This window comes from Lynx canadensis, chromosome A3, assembly GCF_007474595.2.
Source record: "Lynx canadensis isolate LIC74 chromosome A3, mLynCan4.pri.v2, whole genome shotgun sequence".
In the NCBI taxonomy this organism is placed as follows: domain Eukaryota; kingdom Metazoa; phylum Chordata; class Mammalia; order Carnivora; family Felidae; genus Lynx; species Lynx canadensis.
Genome location: NC_044305.1, coordinates 90,286,999 through 90,312,707, shown reverse-complemented (window position 1 = coordinate 90,312,707; position 25,709 = coordinate 90,286,999). Strand labels below are relative to the sequence as shown.

The following is a 25,709-nucleotide window of genomic DNA, read 5'->3' as shown; positions in this document are numbered from 1 at the left end:
AAACAACCCTGTGAAGTAGAGTCTGTTATTGGGTTTTCCCATTTTACAGGGGGTCACTGAGGAAAACTGAGGGTTATAGATGTTATATGACTTGCTCAGTATCACAGAGACAGGCTCAAGCCCACGTGGGCCCAACTGGACCACCCAGGCTCTCAACCACCACACTGCTCCACTCACCTGCGACCCCATCCTCCTTCTGTGGATTCTCCTGACCCCCTCCACACCCACCCAGCACCCCTGCCACCATGGCATCTCTGTGACTATTCACACACATAGACCTCTTAAACCCAAACTGACTTTAATGAGAATAAACTTTTTAAAATCTATGTCTCTGGCAAAGAACAATGCAGGGGTCAGGATCCAGGCACAGTTCAGCAGCTCCCTGTAGCCTCCATGTAGGCCCCTTTGACTGCACCAACTCAGAGCAAGCACCCCTCTTCATAGACCTGGTCCAGCGCTGTCCATTCCTTTGGGGAGGATGACTTAGGGGTGCCGGTCTCTCCCAAGTCCTATCCCTCACCCCTGCCACCTGTCCCACTTTCAGGACTTCTTGAGATTGATCATCCTCCCCTTGACTCCCCTGGTCCCCCTGGTGCCCTGGGCTGGCTCACGCAGGACCTTCTGGCCCTCTGGTTCCTGCAGGTCCTAACAAGTATCTTTGATCCCCAGTGCCACCTTCCCGTGGTCCTCCCACAGTGTCCCCAGTTTCGCCCTCTCATGTGGAGCTCTCTGCCTTGGCCTTGGTCCCTTCAGCCCCTGCCCTGGACAGCCCACAGTCCCAGCTCCCCGGGGCACCACCGCTCTTTTGGACCTGGCTGTACAGGACAGTGTCTGAACTGTGGCCTCTGCCACCGCCACCGCCACTGCCACTGCCACCAGCTGCAACTCCAGGCTCAGGGAAGGGCCGGCCCCGGGGCTTGGGAGCCAGGAGGGGCTTTGTGCTCCGAGGAGGCGGTGGCACTTCATAGTCATCAGTGGCAGGGTTATAGGGGAGCTCGTAGCCCTCCTCCTTCACTCGAGCCTGGCACCACCATGCATCCTTGGGCTCCTGAGGCAAATCATAAAGGCCCCGGAGAGCAGCTGGGGCCAGGCCCTCAGGTTCATCATAGATGGGGTCCTCTTTGGGGTCCGTCAGCTTGGCCTTCAGCAACTGCTGCTGCACATGCTGGTACAAGTCCCAGTAAAGAGGTTTCTTTAACTGTACCGCCTCCCCTGCCCGAGCAGGGGTGCTGTCCAGGGGGTCTGAGTATAGGGAATCCTGGGAAGGGCCTGAAGGAATGCGCAGTGAGTCTAAGGGTTCAGCATACAGGGCCGGAGGAGTGCCCGGGAGTTCCTGAGCGCCAGGGAGGGACACCAACTTCCCTTCTGCCGCTTCTCCTTCATGGGAATCGGCTCTGAGACTGTCCTGCCCTTGACCATCCTTTCCCTGGACCTTCTGCCGGTGAATAGCAGTTTCAACCGCCTGAAAGATATCATTCCCCTGTGCTGTCTGGAAGGTGAAGGTTCCAGGGCCTGAAGGGCAGCGGCGGCCAGCCTCAAAAGAGAACATGACCTGAAGAAAGTGTAGAGGGAAACACATTACCAGGAGCCATGAGAGATGAGTCACAGGGCCCAACCTAGTTAGGGGATCCACAAAGAAAAGACTACCTGGGGAGGAAGGGAGGGTCATGGGCTAGGCAAGGAAGGTTTATCCTGAGGACAGGGCTTCCCACCTTCCTGTCCTGCCCCACCCCACCAACCCCACAGCTAGCCCCACCTAGGAAGTCAGTGCGCCCCAACAGACCCCGCACCTTGTCCCGGCCATAGCGGCGCAACAGAGTATAAGGCCAGGAAAGGAGTGGCTCCAGTATCTGACCCTGGGCCCCTATGGTCAGGAGAGTCAGCTTCTCAGCCTCCACCCTCAGCACATAGGAGCCATGCAGGCCACAGCGCTCAGCGGCTTCAGTCCTCTGTACAGTTACCCAGAACTGGGATCCTGGAAGGAATACACAATTAGACTGGCACCTGGCCGCACAGGTGAGTGAGGGGGCTGGGGAAGCAGGAACAGGTTGCCCAAGCACTCACTTGGAAACCAGTTTCAGGAGCTTCCTACTTCCCCATGGGCCCCTGACCATTTAATCACTCCCTTCCCAAGGACACCCTTCCTTCCCCACCCCACCCCCCATCCCTGCCAGGGCCTCTCAGCCGTCTACCTTCCCAGGTGGGGCTATACAGCGAGTTCTCCAGCATCTCCAAGGCAGAAAGCTTGGGTGGGTTCTCAGCAGGCGCCAGAGCCCAACTGCCTTTCTGGAGTAAAGAGAAGAACAGTATGGAGGACCCCGCAATTCCCTCCACGTTGTTCCCAGGGTCTGAGCCAGCTCAGGCCTTTTACTGCTGTAACTGCCCCCACCCCGCGTCGCTTCTTGGCCCTGGTGCATTTCGCCCCGGCCCCCTCACCGGAAAGGCGTTTCGGCACAGCGTTTGCACCCAGGCGGCGCTGGACGGCGCGTCGGCCGCCAGCAGGTGGGAGCGCTGCGCAGTGTCCAGGCGGAAAGCTGAAGCGCCGGGCTCAGGGGGGCTCTCCACAGCCACGGGGGCCACGCTCACACACTCTGCCAGACGGATCACCTTGCAGTCCAGGCGGCGCGAGCCCCCTCGGCCCCCTCCAGCGCCCGACCCCTTGTGGTCAAAGAACTCGAGCCGCGCTACGCCGTGGGGACTGGCAGGATAGAGCACGGCCCAGGTCTTCCTCCATCTCTGGGGAGAGAGAGCGAGAGACGCTGGGGAGGGAGCGGGCGAGCACCGGCTGTATGCGCCCCGACGGGAAAGGAGAGAACCGGCGCGGGCCGATTTCGGGTCCAAATCTTCCCTACGAACGGCGAAGTTTCCCGAGAAGGATGCCCCTCCGTCTCCCCAGGACCAGAAAGGGCGTACCCCGAGGGCGGCCGCCGCTTCTCCGCAGTGTGAAATCAACTTCGCGGGAACGTCATAGGGCTCTACAACCCCCGGCCGGCGCTCCATCCAACCCGCTGCCGCCCCCTCCCTCTCTCTCTCTCTCTCTGGGGTCTCCAGCCCACCCCTAGGTATGATGGGGCTCGGCAACCCCTGCCCCGACTACCTTGGTACCGAAACGCTGACTTTGCAAAAAGAGCGGCCCTTCCATCACAGCCCCGTCCATGGCCCCCGGCGGTTCCTTCCGCGCTTCCTGGCCCTGCGGGCTAGAGGCGGGGCGGGGGCGGGGCCGGGCCTCCGGAGGCGTTCCCGCCCCTCCCCCGGCCTTCGCGGACCGCTCAGGGGGAGCCAGGAGAGGAGCAGGAAGAAAGGGGAGGGGGTCCCCAGATAAGTTGGCGGTGCACCACTCTTAGGCCCCTGCCCACAGTCCTGGGACGCGCGCAAGTGGCTTCACCAAAAGAAAGCTCGCGGTTTCGACCAGAGGGCTCTGGCGCGCCTGGGCTTAGGGGTTGTGTACGACGTCGTATGCTCAACGTGACGTCAGGGTGAAGGCCGTGACGTCACTCCGAAAACGCCAGTGGGCATTCTGGGGCACCGGAGGGACTATGTGGGCTTTCATAGCCTCGGTTCCCCTGACCGGACCCGCCCCCAGCCCGGCTGGAGTCGGGCTGTTTACACTCCGCGGAGCCCGGGAGTTGGGGGAAGGATGGGGGCTGGGGACTGGAAGGCTTCCCGGAGCCCGGAGCTGAGCCGCGGACTCCCGCCGCCCCAGGGGCCGCCGTTCGGGCCGGTCCGCGGCCCCATGGCCTTTTGCGTGTCTAGCTCACTGACCGCAGCTGCCCGGCCTCCAACCCGCGGGAAAAGAAAGCTTCATTGAGCAGGCCGGGAGGGTCGGCGGTGGGGGGCGGAGGGAGGTGGAGCGGCTGCGGCCAGCTCCACGGGGGAGGGGAGGACCAAAAGGAGAAGAGGAGGGAACTGGCCTGGGAGGAATCGAGGGAGAGGGCGGAATGTGGGAGGGCTCAAGGGGACATGGGAGGGACGAAAGGAGAGGGGGGAAAGAGGGGGGGGTCCAGTCTCCCCTGGCCGAGCACTTTTTTGGGGAAGTCCTAGGACTGATCTCCAGGACCTGGACTCTTCTCCCAGCCCCTAGGTCCCCGCTCAGCCAAGGTAGGGGGAGTCACGCCGCCGCGGGAGGAAGGAGCGTTTCGGATGGGAGGATGGTGGAGGGACCACGAAAAGGGGTGATGCGGGTTAGGGTCGAGGGGAACCCAACCCACTGAGGGTTTTATCATTGTTAAAGAAGAGTGAGACACAAGGAGAGTGGAGAGAGGAGGCAGATATTTGGCGGGTGGGGGGCTGCAGGATGTTCCAAATAGGGCAGCCGCGAGGGCCCTAAGGCTGGGGGCTCCTCTGTGAGGCCCTACCCCTGGGCCCCCAAGCCAGAATGTCCCCAGAACAAAGCTTTCCTGTTGTGTTGTTTGTCTGAGTGGGGGGAAAGCATGTTCGGGGGGCCTCTTGCTGGAGAGGGGCTGTTCTCAGCCCCAGACAGAGGAAAGGCCTTGGCTGAGGAGCCGATTGGCGCCCTGGGCTCCCGTTGCCCAGTGACAGCCATGGCAGTGTTGGCAGGAGGTCTGGACAACCCCACCCCACACCCCTCCCAGCTTGAGGCCTGGCCCTCCTGGGCCCCTTGAACCTGCAGGGCATGTGAGAGCCTGTGTGCTGGGTAGGGTGTGCAGGGGGTTCTCCATGTGTTCTGGTCTCTGCCCTCTCTGCCTTGGGATCTGCCCAGACAGGACTCTGGGCTTGGCTCCCATTCAGGAACCTAACTAAGATCTGAGGGTCTCCTAACCCCCCTTGCCTGCTTCTCTCCACAATCAGTAGCTGTCTGTCCTCTGTCCGAATGGCTGAATGGAATCATCTGGGTCCTTCCTGCCACCCCTTGCCCCTCGTTGGCTCCTGCCAGTCCCTCTCCTCACCTGTTGCCCATGTCTCTCCATTGCTCTGTGTACTTGGTTCTCTCACAATCACCTTCTATCCATCTTCCACATTGTCTCTCTCTGCTGTCTCTTTCTGCTTGCTCCCACTTTGTTCCCACAGCTTCCTTCCTCTTACATCCTGTCTGGGTCTCCCTCTTGCTCAGTCTTATCTCTTTTTCTGGACCATTCTCTGCCCTTGGTCTCTAATCACTATCTTTTGATCTCTGGGTCTCTTAGACCAATGGGTGGTGGTGATGGAGGTGCCAATGACAGAACTAGGAAAGGACGTTGTGAGACAGAACAACTGATGGGTACAGTTTTACTCTTTACAAAAGGGAGGGAGAACCTATCTCTGGGTCTCTGTCTCTCGCCTCCCTCCCTAGTCTGCACCTCTCTCACTGTGTTTCTGCTCTTGTTTAGTTTGTTTCTTTCTCAGTCCATGGGTCTCTGTCTTTCTCTCCCACCATCTCTGTCTCTGTCCTTATTCAGTGTCTCTCTTCCTCTCACGACCTCTCTCTGGAACCCAGGCCTGACTTCATCTGTGATTTATCTTACACACTCTCTCTCTGGGGCACCCAGGCCTTCCCTGCCATGCGACCTGTCAGTATCTGGCAGCGGAGCCCATGGGGGCTGCTGCTCTGTCTGCTGTGCAGCTCATGCCTGGGATCTCCATCCCCATCCACGGCCCCCGAGAAGAGGGCTGGGAGCCAGGGGCTGCGGTTCCGGCTGGCCGGCTTCCCCAGGAAGCCCTTTGAGGGCCGAGTGGAGATACAGAGAGCTGGCGAGTGGGGCACCATCTGCGATGACGACTTCACGCTTCAGGCTGCCCACGTCCTCTGCCGAGAGCTGGGCTTCACAGAGGCCACGGGCTGGACCCACAGTGCCAAATATGGCCCTGGAACAGGTAAGCAATGCTCCATGCATGGCCTAGGTATTGTCTAAATGCAGGGAGAGGGAACACCAGTATGGCACAGGCACAGGGACCCAGGACACCAAAAACAGCCAGTGTCAAGTAAACCCATGGCTGACAAACCAATCAACACAGTTGCTTCCCAGAACTGTGTGACCTTAAGCTGGTCAGTGCCTTCTCTGAACTTCAGAGGCCCTAGGTGCAAGATGACTACATGATCTCTAAGTTCCTTTTTTCTGCAGAAGTATGATTCTACCTTGCTACATGCAAGGACAGCTCTGATACAGGTGAGCCCTGTACAGTTAAAGTACAGTTGGTTTGATGGAAAGCTGAGAACAGATAAATGATGTCTGGATATCCCAAAGCCAGAAAGGATCACAGATACTGCAGCTGACCAAATCAGATTATAGGCAAGAGCTGAAACCAACAAGCTGGAACTAAGAACAAGTATAAACTCTAAGACAAGAATGAGTGTGGCTAGTAGGCGCTTAGGAGGAATTCTGAGACCTGAGGATGCTTACATTGTAGGAGCCCACAATGGGACTGATGGACAGAAGCTGGTGTAGTCTGCAGCTAATCCTCCACTTCCTACTGGCTGGACCACTTCTGGAATAAAGCGTCACTTGTAGTTGCCACATTTAAAGAGTGACAGTAGAGGGGCTCTTGGGTGGCTCAGTTGGTCAAGTGCCCAACTCTTAATCTCAGCTCAGGCAGGTCTTGCTCTCAGGGTCATGAGTTCAAGCCCTGTGTTGGGCTCCATGCTGGGCATGGAGCCTACTTTTAAAAAAAAGAGAGAGTAGAAAATGGATATACTTTCAGAGGAGAGCTGCCCAGATGTGAAAGACTGGAAGCCAAGTTTCAAGAGGGAATAGCTGAAGAAACCAGGGATGTTTGGTATGAAAACTAAAAGCTTTGGGTAGCAATTGCATGAAGGTTGTCTCCAAATATGAGGACAGTCATTTAGCTGCCTGGATGGCATCGAAGGACTGAATCAGACCTTGGGGGACTGAATCAGACCAGTTCAGTGGCCTGGTGGGGCAGGAAGTAGGTATCCCAGCAGAAGCTGGGAAAGTCCTGTCAGGGTATACATGATAGGTCCCTGCCATTGGTTGGGACAGACAGTCACATTGGGTGGAATCCCCTGGCCTCTGGGGGGAATTGAATCCATCCCAACTCTGAGAAGTCAGCAATACTCATTTCAGGATGGTCCAGGCAGAGAGGAAAACAAGGGGGCAATGCAGTAACACAGACAGGGAAGACGCATGGGAGAAAGTGAAGCTGAGAGGAAAGGATCTTAGATTTCCAAGTCTCACAAATGGCTCAAACCCTTAAGCCCCCATGTATTGGCTGTGTGGTCACCCCAATTTCTTTATGTAAAATGGTGATAACACCTCTGGCAGCTCTGTTCTAAGGATAATCATGTATATACATACATGGCAGAGTGCCTAACACACAACACATACTTGATTAATTGTAGCTATCATTGAATAGGTCAGGACTGATCAGAATTTCAGTGTTGACTCTTGGTTTTTTATTCACCCTACCAAATTCTTGAGTATCCCCCCAGTCACAACTGACCCTCCATCAATCCTGTGCTCCCTTTCCTATTCCCTTCCAGGGTCTCCTCTTTCACATCCCATTATCTAACCAGAAAAATGGGATCATCAGGCCAGGTGTGAGACCTTCATGGTCACTCTCCCCCAAATCCTCACCACTTACCCTTCTCCTCCATCCTGCCTCCACAAGCCTCTCTATTCCCTCATCTCTCCCTCCACAGGCCGCATCTGGCTGGACAACCTGAGCTGCAGTGGGACTGAGCAGAGTGTGACCGAGTGTGCCTCCCGGGGCTGGGGGAACAGTGACTGTACCCATGATGAGGATGCTGGAGTCATCTGCAAAGACCAGCGCCTCCCCGGCTTCTCGGATTCTAATGTCATTGAGGTCTGCAGTTCGTACACACATACACACACACACACAGACCAGGATGGCCAGAGAGGGCTGTGGGGTGGTTATATGTAGTTAGAGGGGATGCTAAAAGGTAGGGGATCCTATATGCCCCATGGGATCATTTGAGTCGGTGTGAGGCTGAGGGGGTGGGGGACAAATGATAATGCTCCTAGGCATATTAAAGCCCAGGGTTGTTTTCACATTAGCATTCACGTCACTAAACCTGGCAGACGCCTCTCCAACTTCATCCCTGGTCCCCAGGACATCCCTTGCTCTCCCTCTCCTCAGAGGTTCCTGCTCTCCTGGAACATTTCCCTTCTTACTCTCTCCTACTTCTTCCTTCAGTGCCACTCCTCTGTGAACTTCTCCCTCGTGCTCCGGGCCGCCTTGGCTGCTCCTTCCTCAGTTTGCTCCGCACCCTTAATCGCCTCTCAGAGCAGGACATGTCCTTCCACTCCCGTGGTTGCAGGAAAGTCAGTTCCCCACAGAGAGCAGGAGTGCCTCTCAGCCCAGTGTCAGCCCCTGCTCGCCGCTGTCTTCATGGCAAGCACGCTGATCAGGGTTCCTTAAGGGTAGCAGGACAAATAAAAGTCGCTACTGAGACTCCGTCCTCTGCCTGTGGTCCCCTCCCCAGGTAGAACAGCACCTGCAAGTGGAAGAAGTGCGACTTCGGCCCGCCGTGGGGAGGGGCAGGCGGCCTCTGCCAGTGACCGAGGGACTGGTCGAAGTCAGGCTTCCCGACGGCTGGTCGCAAGTGTGTGACAAAGGCTGGAGCGCCCATAACAGCCACGTGGTCTGCGGGATGCTGGGCTTCCCTAGCGAAAAGAGGGTTAACACGGCCTTCTACAGGTGAAGGGGCGTGGGCCCTGGGGGGAACAGACTGGGATGGAGGAGTGCTCGCTAGGAAGCGGTGTCTTGACCTCTGAGAGGGTCCGGGGCTCAGGAACAGTGGGGAACTATGGAGGCCCTTTCGAAACTGGAGAGTTGAGAAACCTTGTGGAACTATGAAGGGCTCCTCAGGGCGGGTCCGAAGTGGGGCAAGCGAGGCTCCGGCTCTCTGAGGTCCGCAACCGGGGCGGGGCGAGTGGCGGCCGGTCGCGCGTCCGCACCCGTGACGCCCTCGGTTGGCAGGCAGAGTCCCGGCTCCCCGGGGCGCGCGCCGAGCCTGGCGAGGCCACGCCCAGCGGCCGGCTGTGTCGCGGGCGGGTACGGTTACGGCGCGGGCGCGGCTCCGGGGCCCGACGTCCGAGTTCAAGGAGCGCGCGGCCGCGCCCTGCGGAGGCGGCGCTTGGGTGTGTCCAGCGCCGGGCTGGGCGCGGGAGTCCCCGCCAGAGGGCCGAACCTTGAGGGTTGGGGGGGCTCCTGGAGAGGTGAGGCCTGCCCCTCGGTCGCGGCCATCCTCGAGGCGCGTCCGTGAGCGCGGGAGCCCCTGGCACTCCTAGGCAAGTCTTCCAGAATATCCTTTGGCCGAGGCGCCCGATCCTCTCCACCTGCCCTGGAGCCCTGGGGTACGCACTGGCTACCAGGGGGACGAATCACACTGGTAAACTGCTCTGTGCTTACCGTGCCTCGCAACCCTGGAGCATCATATGTGGTCGTTTAGAGAAATTTGGAAATCTTTACAGTCACTCTAATCTATTTTGCAGGCTGAAATACTTTTTTTTTTCTTCCTCTCAGCTCTTCCTTAGTTGAGTTTTGCTGAAAGACCTCTTGACATCTAGGTCAGCTTCCACTGGGCACACAACGTCAGATATCGTCTGATTAGAGCAGGGTACAGTAGAAATGCTCAACTTTGAGTAGAGCATGCCCAGATTTTGTATGCCTTTCTGTTGAGGAAACATCCCACTGTTCATATTGAACTAGTAATCATCTAAAACCAATTCAGATCTTCCTTTATCCTTGATACTAATAGAAAAGCCTATTTGAACCTAAATCTATGTTGAGTTTATTCTATTAAGTTAGTTTGATACATCATTTAAAAACCACTTAAAAGCCACAGTGAACCCATGAGATTATCTTGAATCTTGACATTATTTTCCATTTATCATCCCTCCCAGCCTCCTCTGGAAGATATACAGGATAGCTAGGTCTTCTGGCTTCATCAGAGTGACTGTTAAAATTATTGAAATGTTCAAAACCAAAGTCTAACCCTTCCTTACTCATCAAGTCTTTACTCATTACTTGTGAAATGTTTTTTTCCCACTAATTGGGAACAAAGTGAACACTACAATGATGTAGCCAGCATTTCACCATTTTATCTATAATGAAATCGTGGGAGATTTTGTTAGTCTTCCTTAAAATCTAGATATATTATGTTCATGGCCATTTTCCAGCCTTCCAATTTAGAAGGCTTATCAAAAAAGGAAATCATGGTGGTTTGAGCTTTTACTGAAATCCTTCTGGGTCTCTAAGCATCTCCATATTTTTTCCCCACTGTTCACAAACTTTCCATTTAATAACTTATTTTAAAATATTATTCTTTAGATTAAGGAACCCTTTTTCTTCTTTTTGAAAGTAAATACATTGTCCAACCTCTAGTCTTTTCCATACTTGCTCAGATTTTCGTTGCCTTGGCTCTCAGACACACCTGAAAGTTCTTCCAGCCCCAAGGAATATACTTTATCTGGTCTGGAGACTCAAACTGTTTTAAAACAGCTGTGTGCTGTGCTCCTTTGCTATTATCTGTCTTGGAGCTATACTTCTTTCTCTGTGCTTTTTCTTTACTTTGCCTGACCCCAACATCAGGTTCTGAAAGATTTATACAATTTAAAAAGCAGGGATTTCAAGTGAAGAGGATAGCATGAACAAAGGTGAAGAGATTCATTTGGTCAGTATTTATATATTGTCTACTGTTGTAGACACTAGGGATTCGACAGTAAACAAAACAGACAAAAATCCCTGATCTCATGGACTAGGGAAGAATCAGAAAATAGTAAAATTTTATAATGCAAGCATGGCAAAGAGTGTAATGAATAAAAATAAAGCAGGGAAGGAGTTAGGAAGTAAAAGTGAGATTGCAATTTTAAAAAGAGCCATCAGAGAAGGCCTCTTTGAAAAAGCATCATTTGGGAAAAGATTTAAGGGAGGTGAGGGCACAACCTGTAGAAATCTAGACAAGTGTTGACAGGAAGAGGAATGATAAATGAAAAGATCCTAGGGGGCAGGGGGGAGGGAGGGGAGAAGAGTCATGCTCCTGGAGGCCACTGGGGCTGCAGCTGAGTGAACAAGAGAGAAAATGATAGGAAAGGTGATATAAGAGGGGATAGGGAAAGAATAGGAAGCCTGATTGCATAGGGCCATTTGGGAGGACTGGTGTATACTCTGTGGGAGATGAGGTTTTGAACAGAGGCGTGACATCTGACTTCCATTTTTAAAGTATTATTTTGGCTGCTTTAAGAATAGACTGTGAGGAGGGCACCTGGGTGGCTCAGTCGGTTAAGCGTCTGACCTCAGCTCAGGTCATGATCTCACCGTCTGTGAGTTCGACCCCTGTGTTGGGCTCTGTGCTGACAGCTCAGAGCCTGGAGCCTGCTTCTGATTCTGTCTCCCTATCTCTCTGCTCCTCCCCTGTTCATTCTCTCTCTCTTTCAAAAATAATAAACATTAACATTATATATATATATATATATATATATATATATATAAAGAATAGACTGTGAGGAATACAGTAGAATCAAGGAGGCAGAGAAATTAGTTAGGAGGTTATTGTCTCCTGAAAGCCAAGTACAGAAAGTGAGGGTGATGGTGACCAGTGAAAGAGATGAAAAATTATAAAATTCTGTGTATGGTTGAGGTAGAGGCGACAGGATTTGCTGATGGATTTAATGTGGTGGGAGAGGAGAGCGATTAAGGTTCACCCCAAGGTTTTGAGCCTGAGCTAAGTATGGAGATGGCCTTACTTGATAAGGAAGACAATGGGTGGAGCATGTGTTGTGTGAGGATTGGGGGGAGGGGTGTTGTATACCAAGAACTTGGTTTTGGACCTGTTTAATTTTTGGATATATGACTCTAGAGTTGCTGAATAAACATATTTTAAGTCCTAAAACTGGACATCACCAAGGGAGTGAATGTAAACAGGAAAAAAGAGGTCCAAGGACTGAACAGAGAGCTTAAATGTTATGTCAGGAAGGTAAAGTGAAATGCAAACAGCAAGGTGAGGTAGAAAGAAGACCAGGTGAGCAAGGCAGCCTATAAGCCAAATAAAGCGCTTCAAGGAGGAGACGAAGAGCGCCATCACCTGAGTTGGTGCTGCTGGTGGGTCTAAAAGCACAAGGACTGAGACACAAATGCTGGATTTAGCAAAACAGAGTTATTGCTGACCCTGACAAATTTGACAGTGACTAGGATATTTTTCAAAAGACAGTTGACTAGAGTAGAAAATTGTGCTGAGAAATAATGGAAGGAAGATCTGAATGCATAAAAGCCAGAAAATGGAACTTTTTGATGCCAGATTGGAGAGTTTGATCTTTATCTTATGGAAAAATTAAAAATAAAAGTATTTGTATGGGACAATGATAAAATAAGACCAGTGTTTTTAAAGTTTATCTGATAGTAGTGAATTGGAGGAGGAGGTTCTAGATGCCATAAGGCCAGTTAGAAGCTTGTTATAAAAACGAAGCTGATTAGGAGGGTGACAACAAAGAGAGAGAGGATGAATAGCTGAAGGATGACTGATAATAGAAAAGAAGGGAGAGACACCTGAAATGATCCTGAAGCTGCTTGAGAGAAGGATGGTGCAAGCCAACAGGCATCTCTGGGCTTCAAGTTAATATGAACTAGCTTTAGAAGTGAGCCATCCTTGGGATGTTTGAGACCCAGGAATTACCTATAGGTATGCATGGCCTGAAGTAATTTTCAGAGATCAGGAATATTTGTGTACATCTTGGAATCTGCTACTGAGTCTAGGATATGAAGGCTGGAGAAGGACACATACTAAGAACAGAGACCATTCTTAGTGAGGAGAGAGGTTGCAAGAGTCCTGAGAGTTCTGTGATGGAGATATGAGATAGGCTTCCTTTCACGGCCAAATCACACAGAGGGAGCATTCTCATGGGTGGTACAATCATAAAGGATAGATAAGATCATTTATAAAGAACTCCACCTTCCATAGAGAAAGAAGATACATCTGCTGGCTTTTAAAGGAAGCCAGTAAGATTTAAGGAATGAGAAAATCAGAATGAGGTGCGTTTATCATTTTTCAATTTGGTTTTATAGTTCTTCCCTACAACACGTGAAAGCTGTAGAATTTTAGAAGAGGAAAAGAATGTAGAGATAATTGAACCATTTACTGCCCTTTTGCAGGCAAAGAAATTGAGGTTCTAAGAGCTTAAGTGCTGAAAGCTATTTACTGAACTCCTGCTATTTGCAAAGCACTGTGCAAGGTGCTGAGAACACAGAGGTGCTGAGAGATCATGGAAGACCTCACAGACTACACTAAGGATTTGGGTCTTTATGCTAAAAGCAATGGGAAGTGACTGAAGTGTTTTCATGAGCAGGGCTGTAAGAGGACATGATCAGGTTTGTGGCCCCCAAAAAACCACTCTGCATTTCTGAGAATGGTGTAGAGAAGAACAAGAGTGAGTGGATTGAAGAGATGTTTAGGAAGTAATACTGACATGACTTGGTTCTGGACTGACTTTGGGAACCAAAGACGAGAAGTATCAAGTTGACTCCTAGGTTTCTAGGGTGGATTTTGCTGAAAGAATTACAGGTTTATTTTTTGCACCTATATTACATTTGAGAAACATTAAGAAGGCAGGGGTGCCCGGGAGGCTCAGTTGGTTGAGCATCTGACTCTTGGTTTCAGCTCAGGTCATGATCTTGTGGTTTGTGAGTTGGAGCCGCCCATTGGGCTCTGTGCTGACAGCATGGAGCCTGCTTGGGATACTCTCTCCCCTCTCTCTCTGCCCCTACCCTGCTGACACTCTCTCTTTCTCTCAAAATAAACTTTAAAATTAAAAAAAAAAAAAGGCAATGGACTATACCAGGTTAGGTGTAAATGGGAACATACTAAGAGAGGATGTGGAGTGAGAAGAATGCCTTAGGGCTCCAAAAATGTAAGTGACTAGCTAGAGGAGGAACATGCAAAGAAGACCAAGAGAGAGCAACTGGAATGAGGAATCAAACCAGACTCATAGTGTTAGGACAGCCAAGGAGGAAGAGAAGGACAGAACAGCAGTGTGAGATGCTACCAAAAGGGGAACATGATGAAAACTGAAGCTGTCTACTGGATCTATTCTCGCAGAGTGATGGGGAAAACCAGAAAGGAGTGGGTTAAGGAATGAGTGGTAAGAGATAAGATATAGAAGTGGAGCACTGACAACTCTTGACAATTTTTTCTATGAAGAGGAAGGGAGATATGGGGTGGAGGGTGTGTATAGTGCGTGTGTGTCGGAGAGATCGGAACAGGTTTAAAATGATTCAGTTGAGGAGAGATTGTATTCGACCTCTCAATTTAGGAGAAAAAAGATCCTAAAGGATGGAATTCAGAAACCTTTTGGGGGAGTGGTCTTGGAGGAGAGAGATGGGTGGATAAGAAAAGGTGATGCTGACACGGGTAGGTTTTTATGTTTGATGGCTGAAGGAACAAATTGTAAGGGGAAACAAGCACATTTGTGAATGTGCAAGTGTAAATCAAAACAAGTATCAGTACTAGTATTAAATAAGTACCAGACCCTTAATATAATCTATATTGTACTTTATTATATATATATATATATATATATATGTAAAATCATATGTATCATATGATGTATAATATAAAACCTTATAAATAGAGAAGAGGTACTTCCAAGATCTAGATAATACTACATTTTTTATGTTTATGTATTTTAAGAGAGAGAGAGAGGGAGAGCATGAAAGCATGTATGCGAGGGGAGGAGGGGCAGAGAGAGAGAGAGAGAGGGAGAGAGAAAATCTCAAGCAGACTCCATGCTGACAGCATGGGACTTGATCCCACGAACCATGGGATCATAACCTAAGCCAAAATCAGGAGTTTGACACTTAACTGAGCCACCCAGGCATCCCTAGATAATACTACATTTTTCTGAGTACTAGTTGGAGGATCAAAGTAATCTTGAAAGAAAACATAAAATACATTTCATTTTAGACATATCTGAGAAAAAGACATTTGGAGAAAAAGTTTCACCCTATACTTATATGATGAAAGGTTCTAAACTCTTAGTAATGTCTCAGGAAAGGGACCTGAGACTTATTGTGCACTCTTTCCAAGGAATGTTGGACACAGTGGATATTTTGGCAAAAAGACCAACTAAATCAATCCTCAGGAAGAAGCCAGGGCAGGAAATACCAAGCAACTTCAGAGCTGTTTCAAATCTGTTTATTAACATCCAGTGCATCTGCACACAGTATACTATGTCCAGATATGACTCCTCAGGAGAAACAAGAGTAGGAACGTGTTTAAAGAAAGAATAACTAAGATGATAACAGGGAGTCTCATAAACTTAGAAGAACAGACAGACAAAACCTGCATTCATCTATACATAGTTGGACAGAACGAAGAGGGGGCAAGAAAAGTCTTTGAAATCAAAAGGAGAATGAGAGGAGAAACAGACCTAGTTTCCAGACCTTAGACTTAAGCCAACCTCTTGAAAAATAAAATAGGTCAAATATTTAGGCCAATTAAAAAGAAATAAAGTTTTAGAACTTATTTCTCTGGACGTAAGTTTGGGAGCTGAGCTTGGTTTGTAAATGACTAAAGCATATGGGATTTAATTTGGGCAGGAAGGATGCTGTCATCCTAAGCCGCCTGGCTTCATGCTCCCCAGTCAAATCAAGTTACTGTCCTTGGACATCCAGCCTTGGTGCTTGGTCCTAATTCACTGGCCTCAGACATGGAAATGCCAGAAGTCAAAGAGCATCCAAGAATAAAAGACAGTCAGCCTCCCTATGACCAGACCAGTTCTCTCTCCTTGCCGGGTCAGTCTGGCGATCTTAACAATCCTAACATCCTTCTACTTATACACTTCCCCATAGACCTCCCCTGAGGTTTGGATCAACCCTGATATTGCCCCTAGTCCCCATCACTCACTACCCTAGTGTAATTTCTGTGCGTGCTGGTACAGGGGCTCTATCAGCCTGAGTCCATGAATTTCACTACTGTTCATCAGTGTGGTTATGTGCGTGTGAGGCCAGACAGCTGTGAAGGGTAAAGCCTCGGGAGTATCTGATGTTATAACATCTTGTTGACTTTCCAATTTTCCTGTTGGAAAAGAAGTTTGCCCCTGGCTGCACCAGCCTTTCCCACTTGGTTCTAGACTGATTTTGACTCTGCTATTGTCTTATCCTCACAGAAAGTTGAGGAAGCGAGCGGCCAAAGCCTCGGCCCGACGCCCCAAGCCCCTTGGAAGGTAATGGGGCAAGAGCCCCGGGACCTCCTGCTCGCCCCTGAGGCCCCAGGAGGTGGATGGATGGAAGGCAGCCTATCCATGTCCATCCCGGAACCCAAGCTGATGAATTAGGGATGTAACTGCACAATGGCCATTCCAGGGGAGGTAGGGAAGGGAAGGGGAGGCAGGCATGGGGATGGGCAAGCTTTGACCTTAGGGTGTACAAAGAGGAAATAATGTAGGAATGGCTGAGGAGAAACCTTCTCATCTTTATGCTTCCCCCAAATAGCTTGGACTCCAGCCTCAACCACCTGCATGCTTCCTACCCCCCTTAATTCAGTTCACCCACATTCCCATTCTCTCTCCTCCTTTTACCTTGTATCCCCTTCTCCCGTCACCCCTGGACTGACTAGATTTTTCATCACTGTGGTTGAATTCAGAGTGCAACAGGAGTTCCTAAAGTAGAGTTCAGTGGTGTGCAGCCGTCAGAGTGTGGAATACCTGGCCCCCTTCACTTTACTCCTTCCCACACTCTGCATAAAGTGTCCTTCCCGGAAACAGGAAAAAAAAAAAAAAAACAGAAAACAAAACCCTCTACCTTTCCTGGGCCACGTACCTAACCACTACCTCCACTAACTTCTTTCTCCTTTTTTCAGACCAATCACCAAGCTTAAAGTCAAACCCAAACCCCGAGTGGGCAGGGGATCAATCAAGAGGTAAATGAAGTTCAGGCTGGGTGTGAGGAGAGGGAGAGTGCAGAGTGATGATGAGTCAGGGCAATTGAGCTGTGGTCAGGAAGGGGTCTAAGAGGCCCCCACCTAGAGGTGGAGGGGTGGCAGTAGCTGTTAGAAACCACCTTCCAGATGAGTCACTGAAACATAAAGTGATGCTGGGCCTTATCCTCGTTTCTGGGGAATTATGCTTATCACAGGATTTTTGAAAGTCTTGATAGAAGTTCATCCACTGAACTCCTGTTCCACAGGCTTGTTTATCTTCTCCCAGTGAATTCTAGCAGATACTCTAGCACTTTCTCCTTCAGATGCCATCCTTGCCTCTCCCCCAAGAAGTTAAGTTTGCCTAAGGGATCAATGTTCCCATCTTAACTTTATTTTTTAAAAATAAGTGCTACCAGCTTGGAGGTAAGACTCAGGATCCCCTCTGGAAACTTTGCCAGGGATGGGTTCAGATTATAACCCCTGTGTCTCTGGCCCAGTTGACACAATTAGGCTCCCAGTTCCATAATTTTCCTTGTGGGGTCCTTCAGAACCGAAGGGAGTGGAAAGCTTCCAACCCCACTGATTACCTCTCACTAGGCTTCCAAAGGCCATTTGCACATGAGAAGTCTCCCTGATAACTTCTTCAGCAGTGGCTGAGACACAGAGAATTCATCCCTTTCTTCTGTCCCCTCCTCTCTTCTGCACATTCTGGGATCACCCAGTGGTTCCCTGGTGGCCCTCCTTCTCCAGCTCCTCCTTGTGGTGGCTTCAGAGGAGCTTGGAATTTGAGAGTACTCTTGTAGTACCTTCTAGCTAAGGGTCATCTGTGCCCAACATAGCCATGCTCTGGCCTTCCCTGAACGCCAAATTCAAGGGCACACTGCTGTTTTTACTGTGTTCCTTGTGGGGAAATGGGAGGAGGGAGTTTAGAAGAGCAAGATCTTTTTCCTGTGGTGGCCTCTTTGACTTTTATTTTCAGCAAAACAGGACTTTGGGAGAGTACCTGATCTGTTTGAGCTTCAGAATCCACTGATCCTGAGCTTCCAAAGGTATTCTGTAAAGTCTCCAGGCTTGTCTGTTGTGCTTATGTTTCCTCCTCTCTGCATCTTCCTAGGCAATGACTTTGAGTCATCATAACCTTCCTTCCTCTGACATCAAGTGATGGGCACATTACTGAAATAGTTCATTGCCAGGCCAGCCTCACAGGCCCATACCACCAATAACAACCCTCCTCTCTGGGCACTGCTCTCACCACGCGCCTCACTGCCATCTCTTACTCCGTTGGTGTCAATACACCAGGCCCCTCCTTCTCTCAAGGCATCTCTCTGAAGGGTTTCCAAGGTTTAACATCTCTAGTTTAGTCCCATTTCCATGCTTGGGTGGCTACAGAACATTCTTTCTGTTATGTTTAAATTGCAGAAGCATGGACTACCTCATTAAAGTCCAGCTCAGGTCTGGAGAGACCGCTACCATTCTGTTGTGCATATTCTCTCCTTCTCTGGTCACGTGGACTAACTTTTGTCTGTCTTGCATTTGTACATCTTCATTCCCACATGTGCCAGCCCCAGTCCTTCCCTATGTCCACCTTCTGGTATAATCTTCTCATAACCACCCATCATACTCTGGCCTGGAAGACCCTCTAGCCTCTGAGAAGCCATTTAGACCCAAGACTTACTCAGTCCTTTGCATTCTGACTCATTCAGTTATTTCAGCCTCAGCATAACAGAAGGATGTGCTCACACTGGTTCTTCAGGCTTCCTGTTTGTGTCAGCTACTCCCTCCTGCCCATCTCTTCCAGCTGGGCAGTCCTGGCTTCTCACTCTCTTTGCACAGCAGCCTCAGCCTCAGCCTTCGTTAGGGCCAGCAGCCTGAAGCCATTTGGAGCAAGGTTTCTGTCAGGCAAGTCAAGACTAGCTGTCTACCCATAGTGGTCTTTGGCTGCAGGTCCCCAAGGACCCTCCTATCTGGGTAATCTGGGCTCTTTCAGCCTGGAAACTTGCCATTCCCTTTGTCTCTAAGGAGGGAAACAGCAGAAAAGAAGGGAAGAAAAAGGGATAAAATGGTCATGAAAGGTTGGGGGATGGTGGAGGCATGGAGGGGAGGAGGGTTGTCGGCAAAGACGCAGGAGCATTGTTTTACCCTACTGCACCCCACTCCTGTCCCCCCAGGCTGCTGGCCCAGCGGCAGCAACACTCCTTTGGTCTGCATGGGGTGGCGTGCGTGGGCACGGAGGCCCACCTCTCCCTCTGCTCCTTGGAGTTCTATCGTGCCAATGACACCACCAGGTGCCCTGGGGGGGCCCCTGCGGTGGTGAGCTGTGTGCCAGGCCCTCTCTACGCAGCATCCAGTGGCCAGAGGAAGCAACAACAGTCGAAGCCTCAGGGGGAGGTGTGTGAGACAGTGACTATAACCTTCCCCACCCCAGGTGGAGAACCCCTTAGCCTAGCCAGCCCCTGACTTAGCACAGCCCTGACCTTTGAGGACAGAGAGGAACCTCTCAGGGGGTGGGCCACAGACCTGAGACCACCCCCTCCCTCCCACCAGAATCTCCTTTATCACCCAGGTCTACTTAGCCCTCTCTGTGCTGATGTTTCCATTCACTGCTTTGGGCACATCTCTCTCCTCTATAGACCCGAGTGCGTCTAAAGGGTGGGGCCCACCCTGGAGAGGGCCGGGTAGAAGTCCTGAAGGCCAGCACATGGGGCACAATCTGTGACCGCAAGTGGGACCTGCAGGCAGCCAGCGTGGTGTGTCGGGAGCTGGGCTTCGGGAGTGCTCGAGAGGCTCTGAGTGGTGCCCGCATGGGGCAGGGTGAGGGGGATGAAAATGGGAGGAAGAGGGAAGGAGGAGGTACACACTCTCCCGGGGGGTGGTGTATGGTCCTTGGGAAGGAGACCCCTGGGCAGACAATGAAGGTCCAGTTATAACCTCCTGATCTTTGACCTCTGACCCTAGGCATGGGTGCCATCCACTTAAGTGAGGTTCGATGCTCTGGACAGGAACCCTCCCTCTGGAAGTGCCCCCACAAGAACATCACAGCCGAAGACTGTTCCCATAGCCAAGATGCTGGAGTCCGATGCAACCTGCCCTACACTGGGGTAGAGACCAAGGTCAGTTATCTTCCCGGTTTAGTCCAGAAATCTCACATCCTATCCAGTCCTGGTCATGATCTGCAGCCTGACAGCTTCCCAGCCCACTGTCCCAGGCCCCTGCCATCCTACAACTCCCACCTGATGCCCCCACTTGCTAGCCTTTATGTGCCTCTGAATCACCCTTCAGCCACATACCTGTTATAGGCTCCCACTACCCCTCCCCAAAAGCTTACCCGGAACTTCCATTGTGTCACTACAGATCCGACTCAGTGGGGGCCGCAGCCAACACGAGGGGCGAGTGGAGGTGCAAATAGGGGGACCTGGGTCCCTTCGCTGGGGGCTCATCTGTGGGGATGACTGGGGGACACTGGAGGCCATGGTGGTCTGTAGGCAACTTGGACTGGGCTATGCCAACCATGGCCTGCAGGTGAGTGGGAAGGAAAGGGAAACCAACACGATTGCCTCCAAAGCCTGTGTTTGGGGCAGAGGACTATGGAAATGAGTCCCTTGGACCAAGAGGCTGGATGGTGGGGGTCTCACAGAAACACCAACATATGTCCCCAGGAGACCTGGTACTGGGACTCAGGGAATATAACAGAGGTGGTGATGAGTGGAGTGCGCTGCACAGGGTCTGAGCTGTCCCTGGACCAGTGTGCTCATCATGGCACCCACATTGCCTGCAAGAGAACAGGAACCCGCTTCACTGCTGGAGTCATCTGTTCCGAGAGTGAGTGAAGGATAAGGTGATGCAAGCCAGGGAAGGGAAGCTCTGGGCCACCCCCTTTGAGGGAAAAAGAGAGCCATAATCTGGAGGGGTGCTCCTTCCCTATGAAGAAGCAGCCTCTCACACTCTACAGGGGGAGCAGAAGCACCCCCATCTGTCTCCACCCCTCAGCAGTGACTTCCAACACTCTGCTCCCTTCCATGTGCAGCTGCATCAGACCTGCTGCTGCACTCAGCACTGGTGCAGGAGACCGCCTACATCGAGGACCGGCCCCTACACATGCTGTACTGTGCTGCAGAAGAGAACTGCCTGGCCCGCTCAGCCCGCTCAGCCAACTGGCCTTATGGCCACAGGCGTCTGCTCCGATTCTCCTCCCAGATCCACAACCTGGGACGAGCTGACTTCAGGCCCAAGGCCGGGCGCCACTCCTGGGTGTGGCACGAGTGTCATGGGTGAGAGGGTCAAGTAGAAGGGCAAGGTCACTGGAGATGGGGCAAGCCTGCTGGGGGCAGGGACGAAAACAGGGGTTCCCTTGTCCCCACAGGCATTACCACAGTATGGACATCTTCACTCACTATGATATCCTGACCCCCAATGGCACCAAGGTGGCTGAGGGCCACAAAGCTAGTTTCTGTCTAGAAGACACCGAATGTCAGGAGGGTGAGTTGGGCCTAGAACAGACTCCGGTATCTCCATCCCACAGCCTTGCCTCACACTGACATATGCCAATCCCTCTCAGATGTCTCCAAGAGGTATGAGTGTGCTAACTTTGGAGAGCAGGGCATTACCGTGGGTTGCTGGGATCTTTACCGGCATGACATCGACTGCCAGTGGATTGACATCACAGATGTGAAGCCAGGAAACTACATTCTGCAGGTGCCTGGGGCCTGAGATCCAGCTGGCAAGTGGGAGGAGTATTTGTTAAAGATTTGAAGACTGCAACTGGTCAAATTGACTTTCTCCCACTCACAGGTGGTCATCAACCCCAATTTTGAAGTAGCAGAAAGTGACTTCACCAACAACGCAATGAAGTGTAACTGCAAATATGATGGACATCGCATCTGGGTGCACAACTGCCACATTGGTATTTGATGGGAAGAGCATCCCAAAGAGACTGGGGGATGGGAAGGAAAGGCCTTCATTCTCTTCTCCCAAAGTCGGTTCTATATCTTCCCACCCTCCTCTGGATCTCCCAGCCTCTCCACTTCTACTCACCCTTCCCCACAATGGGTCCGTTTCCCTGCCTAAACTGCCCATTCACCTTGCAGGTGATGCCTTCAGTGAAGAGGCCAACAGGAAGTTTGAGCGCTACCCTGGCCAGACCAGCAACCAGGTCATCTAAGGTGCTGCCACCCTCCTCTGAAAACCACCACTGGCCCCTAATGGCAGGGGTCTGAGGCTGCCATTACCTCAGGAGCTTACCAAGGAACCCCTGATGTCAGCAGGCCAGCCATGCTCATCCAGTGTGTGCTATGGATGTGGAAACATCAAAACGAAGTTATTGCCCTCCTTCCTACGCCAGCTGCCGGATCTGTGGCCAAGCATGGGGAATTTTTGCTCCCAGGCCCAGCACTGAGTGAAGCACACTACAAAGAGCAGCACCTGATTGACTTCCCAGAACAACAGACAGCAGGAGCTCATTTTCTCAAATAGGGAGGTCAGAATGGTCAGCTCCAGTATCTCCCCTCTGTTCAGGGGGAATACAGCTTTACCTCTAGCCTCTTCATGGGGAAAAAGATCAGTACCCCCCGCCCCGCCCTTATTTTTGACTATAACATGATGCTAGGTATAATTTTATTTTATATAAAAAGCATTTGTGTGATTCCTCAGAGCCCAGGGATTGGTGCTGGTGGTTGGAGGGACCTGCCCCCCACTGGTTCATTTAATCCTCTGTCCAGGTACCCTCAGAGCCTAGGCCAGGAAAGCCAGGTGGAAATCAGAGCAGGAGCCTCAGAGTCCTGCTGACCCACTCATTCTGTGACTTCAGGGGTCACATATAAGGTCAATGTTTCTGGTCCCCGCCGGATGCGCACTGCCAGCTGGGATTGGGTTCGAACAGCTTCATAAATATCTTCAGCATTTTGTACCAGCTGCTCCCCAATGGCCAAGATCACATCACCCGGCCGTAGACCAGCCCTATGGTGAAAGATGGACAGAGAGAGAAAGGAGGGACTAGACAGCCCAGTTCAAGGGCACATGCACGCTTCACCCATCCCCACCTCACAATGCAGTCTCTCCCTCACCGGTGGGCAGGGGAGTCCAGGATGACTTTATGGATGAGCACACCATGCTGAACATCAGGGAAGCTTGGTTCTCGAAGCTGTAGTTCAGCAAGGATGCTGAAAGGACATAGATCACCCTGTTAACCACACCAAGGCACTCTCCCTTGGGTTCACCTCAAATCTCTCATCGACACACTGACAATCGTATAGACAAGGGCATGCACTAGATACTCCAGATACAAAGGCAATTCACTTTCTGCCTTCTCGAAGTTAGGAAGTAGGACATGTTTGTAAAAAGCAACTAATTCCAAATGACACACACTACTAAATAACACTAATGTCATTCTAGAATTCCAAGGGAAGCTTTAAGGAGAGAGTAGAACTTAACTTGGGTGTAGAAGCATGGTTCTGGTATTTAACCATATAAAGCAAGAATAACATAAATAAAAACATGAGAGTAGGAAATCAGGTTGGCTGAAACAGAGTATATTCATGGAAGAAGCCAGGTCTGGAAGGCCAAACTGGAGACAAATGGAAAATGGCCCCTGAACACCAGGTTAATGGACTGAAGTTTTTAAAGCAGCAGCAGGATGAAATCAATCTGGTAGCAGGTGTGCAAAATGGATTGGAGTGAGAAAGTCAATATGATGAGAGAGGACAGCTCTTCTGATAGCTCCACGTATGAGGCAACTCATCTTAGATAAAGATAAAATTGGTAACAAAGCTCAACAGAGATGCTAGTTGCCCACCATTGAGTACACTGGTAGTCCTACAGGTCACTACTTTTAAAGTTCATACCTGGGAGTCAGGGTCAGCATCATCACCCCAATGTAGCGGCGCTGGGACCCACTGATTCCAAACCAGGAATCTGTGATGGAGGGACAAATGAGCCTCATTTGGCTACATCCTTCCCTCCCCTCCCTTTCCTCCCAACAGACCCCCACCATCCCCCTCCCCACACTTCACCCCTCCCCCTTCTCCAGCAAGGCCCAATGAATGCCCTTCCCACCACTTAAAGGAATCCCTTTCCCCCAAGCCAGGCTCACTCTTCTTTTCCCCACGATGCAGAAACTCTCGAAGGCGATCAGAAGGGATAGCAAAGGAGATTCCAGCTGTGACCTTCATGGTATTCACTCCGATCACCTCCCCATCCTGCAGGGATAGAGCCCACTATTCCCTAGCCCAAATAAATAGTAGGAGATGGAGATACCTGAACAAGAGTAGCAGGAAGTATTGGGGAGTTGGGGAGATCTGGTTGGATTTTGGGAGATAACCAACAGGAGACTGCTCAGAAACTTGACCAAACATCGTTGAATTAGGGAACACACACCCCTTCTCACACTGACCTGGAGCAGGGATTCTTGGAAAGAAGGATGTCCCACTCACCAGGTTAACCAGAGGACCTCCAGAGTTTCCAAACTGCAGGACAAGGACAAAATATGGAAGAGATCCAGGGACTCTATGCCTGGGGGCATAACCAGGATGTAGGCACTTTCTCCAAATTCTCTCTTTTCCCAGCCCAGCCACAGTGGCCACATATGTGCAGGCCAACCTCTGTATATAAACTCGTCCACCAGCTATCACAGTTGGTGCCTGCCCCACACAGCCTTTCCCCCAACCCCCAACCTAGTTTGCCATTCTTCTCATATCAGGACGCACATCAATAGCTGCATCAGTCTGGATGTATTCCACATTGGTTTGGGGGAGGCCCAGGTCTCTGGCTGGACGCTGAGCAGAGCTGACAATGCCAGAAGTGATCGTGTTCTGCAGTGCAAAGGGACTTCCCATGGCAACAACAAACTCTCCTTGCCGGACATCGGCTGAGCGTCCCAGGGGTAGGGTGGGGAGAGGTTCCTAAGAGAGAATGGGAATAAGATATCTGTCGTCCAGATAATGTGAGCAAATTCACAGTCCCAACCAGACCCGGCCTGCCTAGACCCCCACCTTAGTCTGAATCCTCAGCGTGGCAATGTCTGCCACAGGATCCACAGCTGTGACCATGGCCTCATACGTGTCGCCGCTAAGCAGCCTCACACGGACTCGGCGCCGATCAGCCACCACATGAGCGTTCGTTACGATGAGCCCGTCGGCAGCCACCACGAATCCTGAGCCATTCGAGATAGGGACTTCGCGGCCGGAGAAAGGGTGCCTAGGATGGGGGTAAAGCAAGGATGTGAGGAGACTCAGACACCTAGCTCGCCCGCCCCTTAGCCCGCGGCTGGGTGCCTCCTGCCCTTCCCCACCGTTACCGGCCCAAGATCTCGATATAAACCACGGCAGGTGCTGTCTTCTCCACCACGTCTGCGATGAAGTTGTACTGGCTCCGGGGAGAGGTGGGCGGTGAGCCAAGGACCGAGGCGAGGACCGCTGGAGGACCCCGACCCCCGCCCCACAATAACAACAGCACTGCCCCCCCAGCGCCCAGCGCTACCGCCAGCCATATGCGCGGACGGGTTCCAGGAGTCTCTGAGACCTCCCGGGTCTTGAGATCCGGGGACCCTGCAGTCAGCCGTGCTCGGGAATCCGAAGTCCCCGACGTCAGACACGTCCGTGGTTCAGGGACCCCCCCAGACAACCGGGCCCAGAGACTGGGGGTCCCATAAGTCACTCGGGCCCGAGGGTCAGGAGTTCCTGACGTCAGCAAGGCCCGGAGGTCAGGGGTCAACAGGGGCCCCTTCCCCCAGGGAACCCCCCCCAAAGCCCGCCATCCCCAGAGGTTCCAGCCTGCACCCCGCCCCGCCCTCAGTGCAGCCATCAGCTCCGCCTCGGCTGCCTCTTCGCCCGCCCTACACAGAGGCGGTGCCCTGGACGCGAGCTGGCGGACAGCGGGACGCGGAGCACGC

The 25,709-nt window shown here is 51.7% G+C and overlaps 3 protein-coding genes across 12 annotated transcripts; 1 reads left to right on the top strand and 2 right to left on the bottom strand.

Moving 5' to 3' along the window:
* Positions 1 to 281: 281 nt before the first annotated feature.
* DOK1 (docking protein 1) lies at positions 282 to 17,081 on the bottom strand. Of its 5 annotated transcripts, XM_030310944.1 has the most exons (5): positions 3,098 to 3,208; positions 2,437 to 2,736; positions 2,193 to 2,286; positions 1,791 to 1,975; positions 282 to 1,552 (listed from the first exon to the last, which is right to left on the bottom strand). In XM_030310944.1, the coding sequence occupies exons 1-5, from the start codon at positions 3,155 to 3,157 to the stop codon at positions 716 to 718; spliced, it is 1,476 nt and encodes a 491-aa protein (XP_030166804.1). In that variant the 5' UTR covers positions 3,158 to 3,208; the 3' UTR covers positions 282 to 715. The 5 variants fall into 5 exon arrangements, with proteins under 5 accessions (XP_030166804.1, XP_030166805.1, XP_030166807.1 ...); XM_030310948.1 differs by lacking the exon at positions 1,791 to 1,975 and having other exon boundaries at positions 1,447 to 1,552; positions 3,098 to 3,882; XM_030310945.1 differs by lacking the exons at positions 1,791 to 1,975; positions 2,193 to 2,286.
* Positions 3,982 to 22,454, top strand: LOXL3 (lysyl oxidase like 3). Of its 6 annotated transcripts, XM_030310935.1 has the most exons (16): positions 3,982 to 4,098; positions 5,487 to 5,811; positions 7,595 to 7,758; positions 8,399 to 8,613; positions 16,077 to 16,133; positions 16,769 to 16,828; positions 18,997 to 19,216; positions 19,459 to 19,639; positions 19,784 to 19,938; positions 20,180 to 20,347; positions 20,485 to 20,647; positions 20,853 to 21,096; positions 21,189 to 21,304; positions 21,384 to 21,520; positions 21,617 to 21,728; positions 21,913 to 22,454. In XM_030310935.1, the coding sequence occupies exons 2-16, from the start codon at positions 5,499 to 5,501 to the stop codon at positions 21,984 to 21,986; spliced, it is 2,379 nt and encodes a 792-aa protein (XP_030166795.1). In that variant the 5' UTR covers positions 3,982 to 4,098; positions 5,487 to 5,498; the 3' UTR covers positions 21,987 to 22,454. The 6 variants fall into 6 exon arrangements, with proteins under 6 accessions (XP_030166795.1, XP_030166793.1, XP_030166796.1 ...); XM_030310933.1 differs by having other exon boundaries at positions 3,982 to 5,811; XM_030310936.1 differs by lacking the exon at positions 16,077 to 16,133 and having other exon boundaries at positions 3,982 to 5,811.
* Positions 22,422 to 25,709, bottom strand: HTRA2 (HtrA serine peptidase 2). Its single transcript, XM_030310951.1, has 8 exons — positions 25,116 to 25,709; positions 24,811 to 25,015; positions 24,526 to 24,720; positions 24,253 to 24,285; positions 23,913 to 24,018; positions 23,665 to 23,734; positions 22,888 to 22,983; positions 22,422 to 22,780 (listed from the first exon to the last, which is right to left on the bottom strand). The coding sequence occupies exons 1-8, from the start codon at positions 25,619 to 25,621 to the stop codon at positions 22,615 to 22,617; spliced, it is 1,377 nt and encodes a 458-aa protein (XP_030166811.1). The 5' UTR covers positions 25,622 to 25,709; the 3' UTR covers positions 22,422 to 22,614.

What these genes read in the sequence shown, in the direction of transcription:
- DOK1 (XM_030310944.1), bottom strand. Translation starts at nt 3,157, where the DNA reads ATGGACGGGGCTGTGATGGAAGGGCCGCTCTTTTTGCAAAGTCAGCGT. An exon ending in GTATAGCCCCACCTGGGAAG is followed by an intron (nt 1,976 to 2,192) that starts GTAGACGGCTGA and finishes TATTCCTTCCAG; the next exon opens with GATCCCAGTTCTGGGTAACT. An exon ending in GCCGCTATGGCCGGGACAAG is followed by an intron (nt 1,553 to 1,790) that starts GTGCGGGGTCTG and finishes CACTTTCTTCAG; the next exon opens with GTCATGTTCTCTTTTGAGGC.
- LOXL3 (XM_030310935.1), top strand. Translation starts at nt 5,499, where the DNA reads ATGCGACCTGTCAGTATCTGGCAGCGGAGCCCATGGGGGCTGCTGCTC. An exon ending in CGCCCCAAGCCCCTTGGAAG is followed by an intron (nt 16,134 to 16,768) that starts GTAATGGGGCAA and finishes TCCTTTTTTCAG; the next exon opens with ACCAATCACCAAGCTTAAAG. An exon ending in GTGTGGCACGAGTGTCATGG is followed by an intron (nt 21,097 to 21,188) that starts GTGAGAGGGTCA and finishes TTGTCCCCACAG; the next exon opens with GCATTACCACAGTATGGACA.
- HTRA2 (XM_030310951.1), bottom strand. Translation starts at nt 25,621, where the DNA reads ATGGCTGCACTGAGGGCGGGGCGGGGTGCAGGCTGGAACCTCTGGGGA. An exon ending in GAGGTCCTCTGGTTAACCTG is followed by an intron (nt 24,019 to 24,252) that starts GTGAGTGGGACA and finishes CTATCCCTGCAG; the next exon opens with GATGGGGAGGTGATCGGAGT. An exon ending in GCATCGTGGGGAAAAGAAGA is followed by an intron (nt 23,735 to 23,912) that starts GTGAGCCTGGCT and finishes CCTCCATCACAG; the next exon opens with ATTCCTGGTTTGGAATCAGT.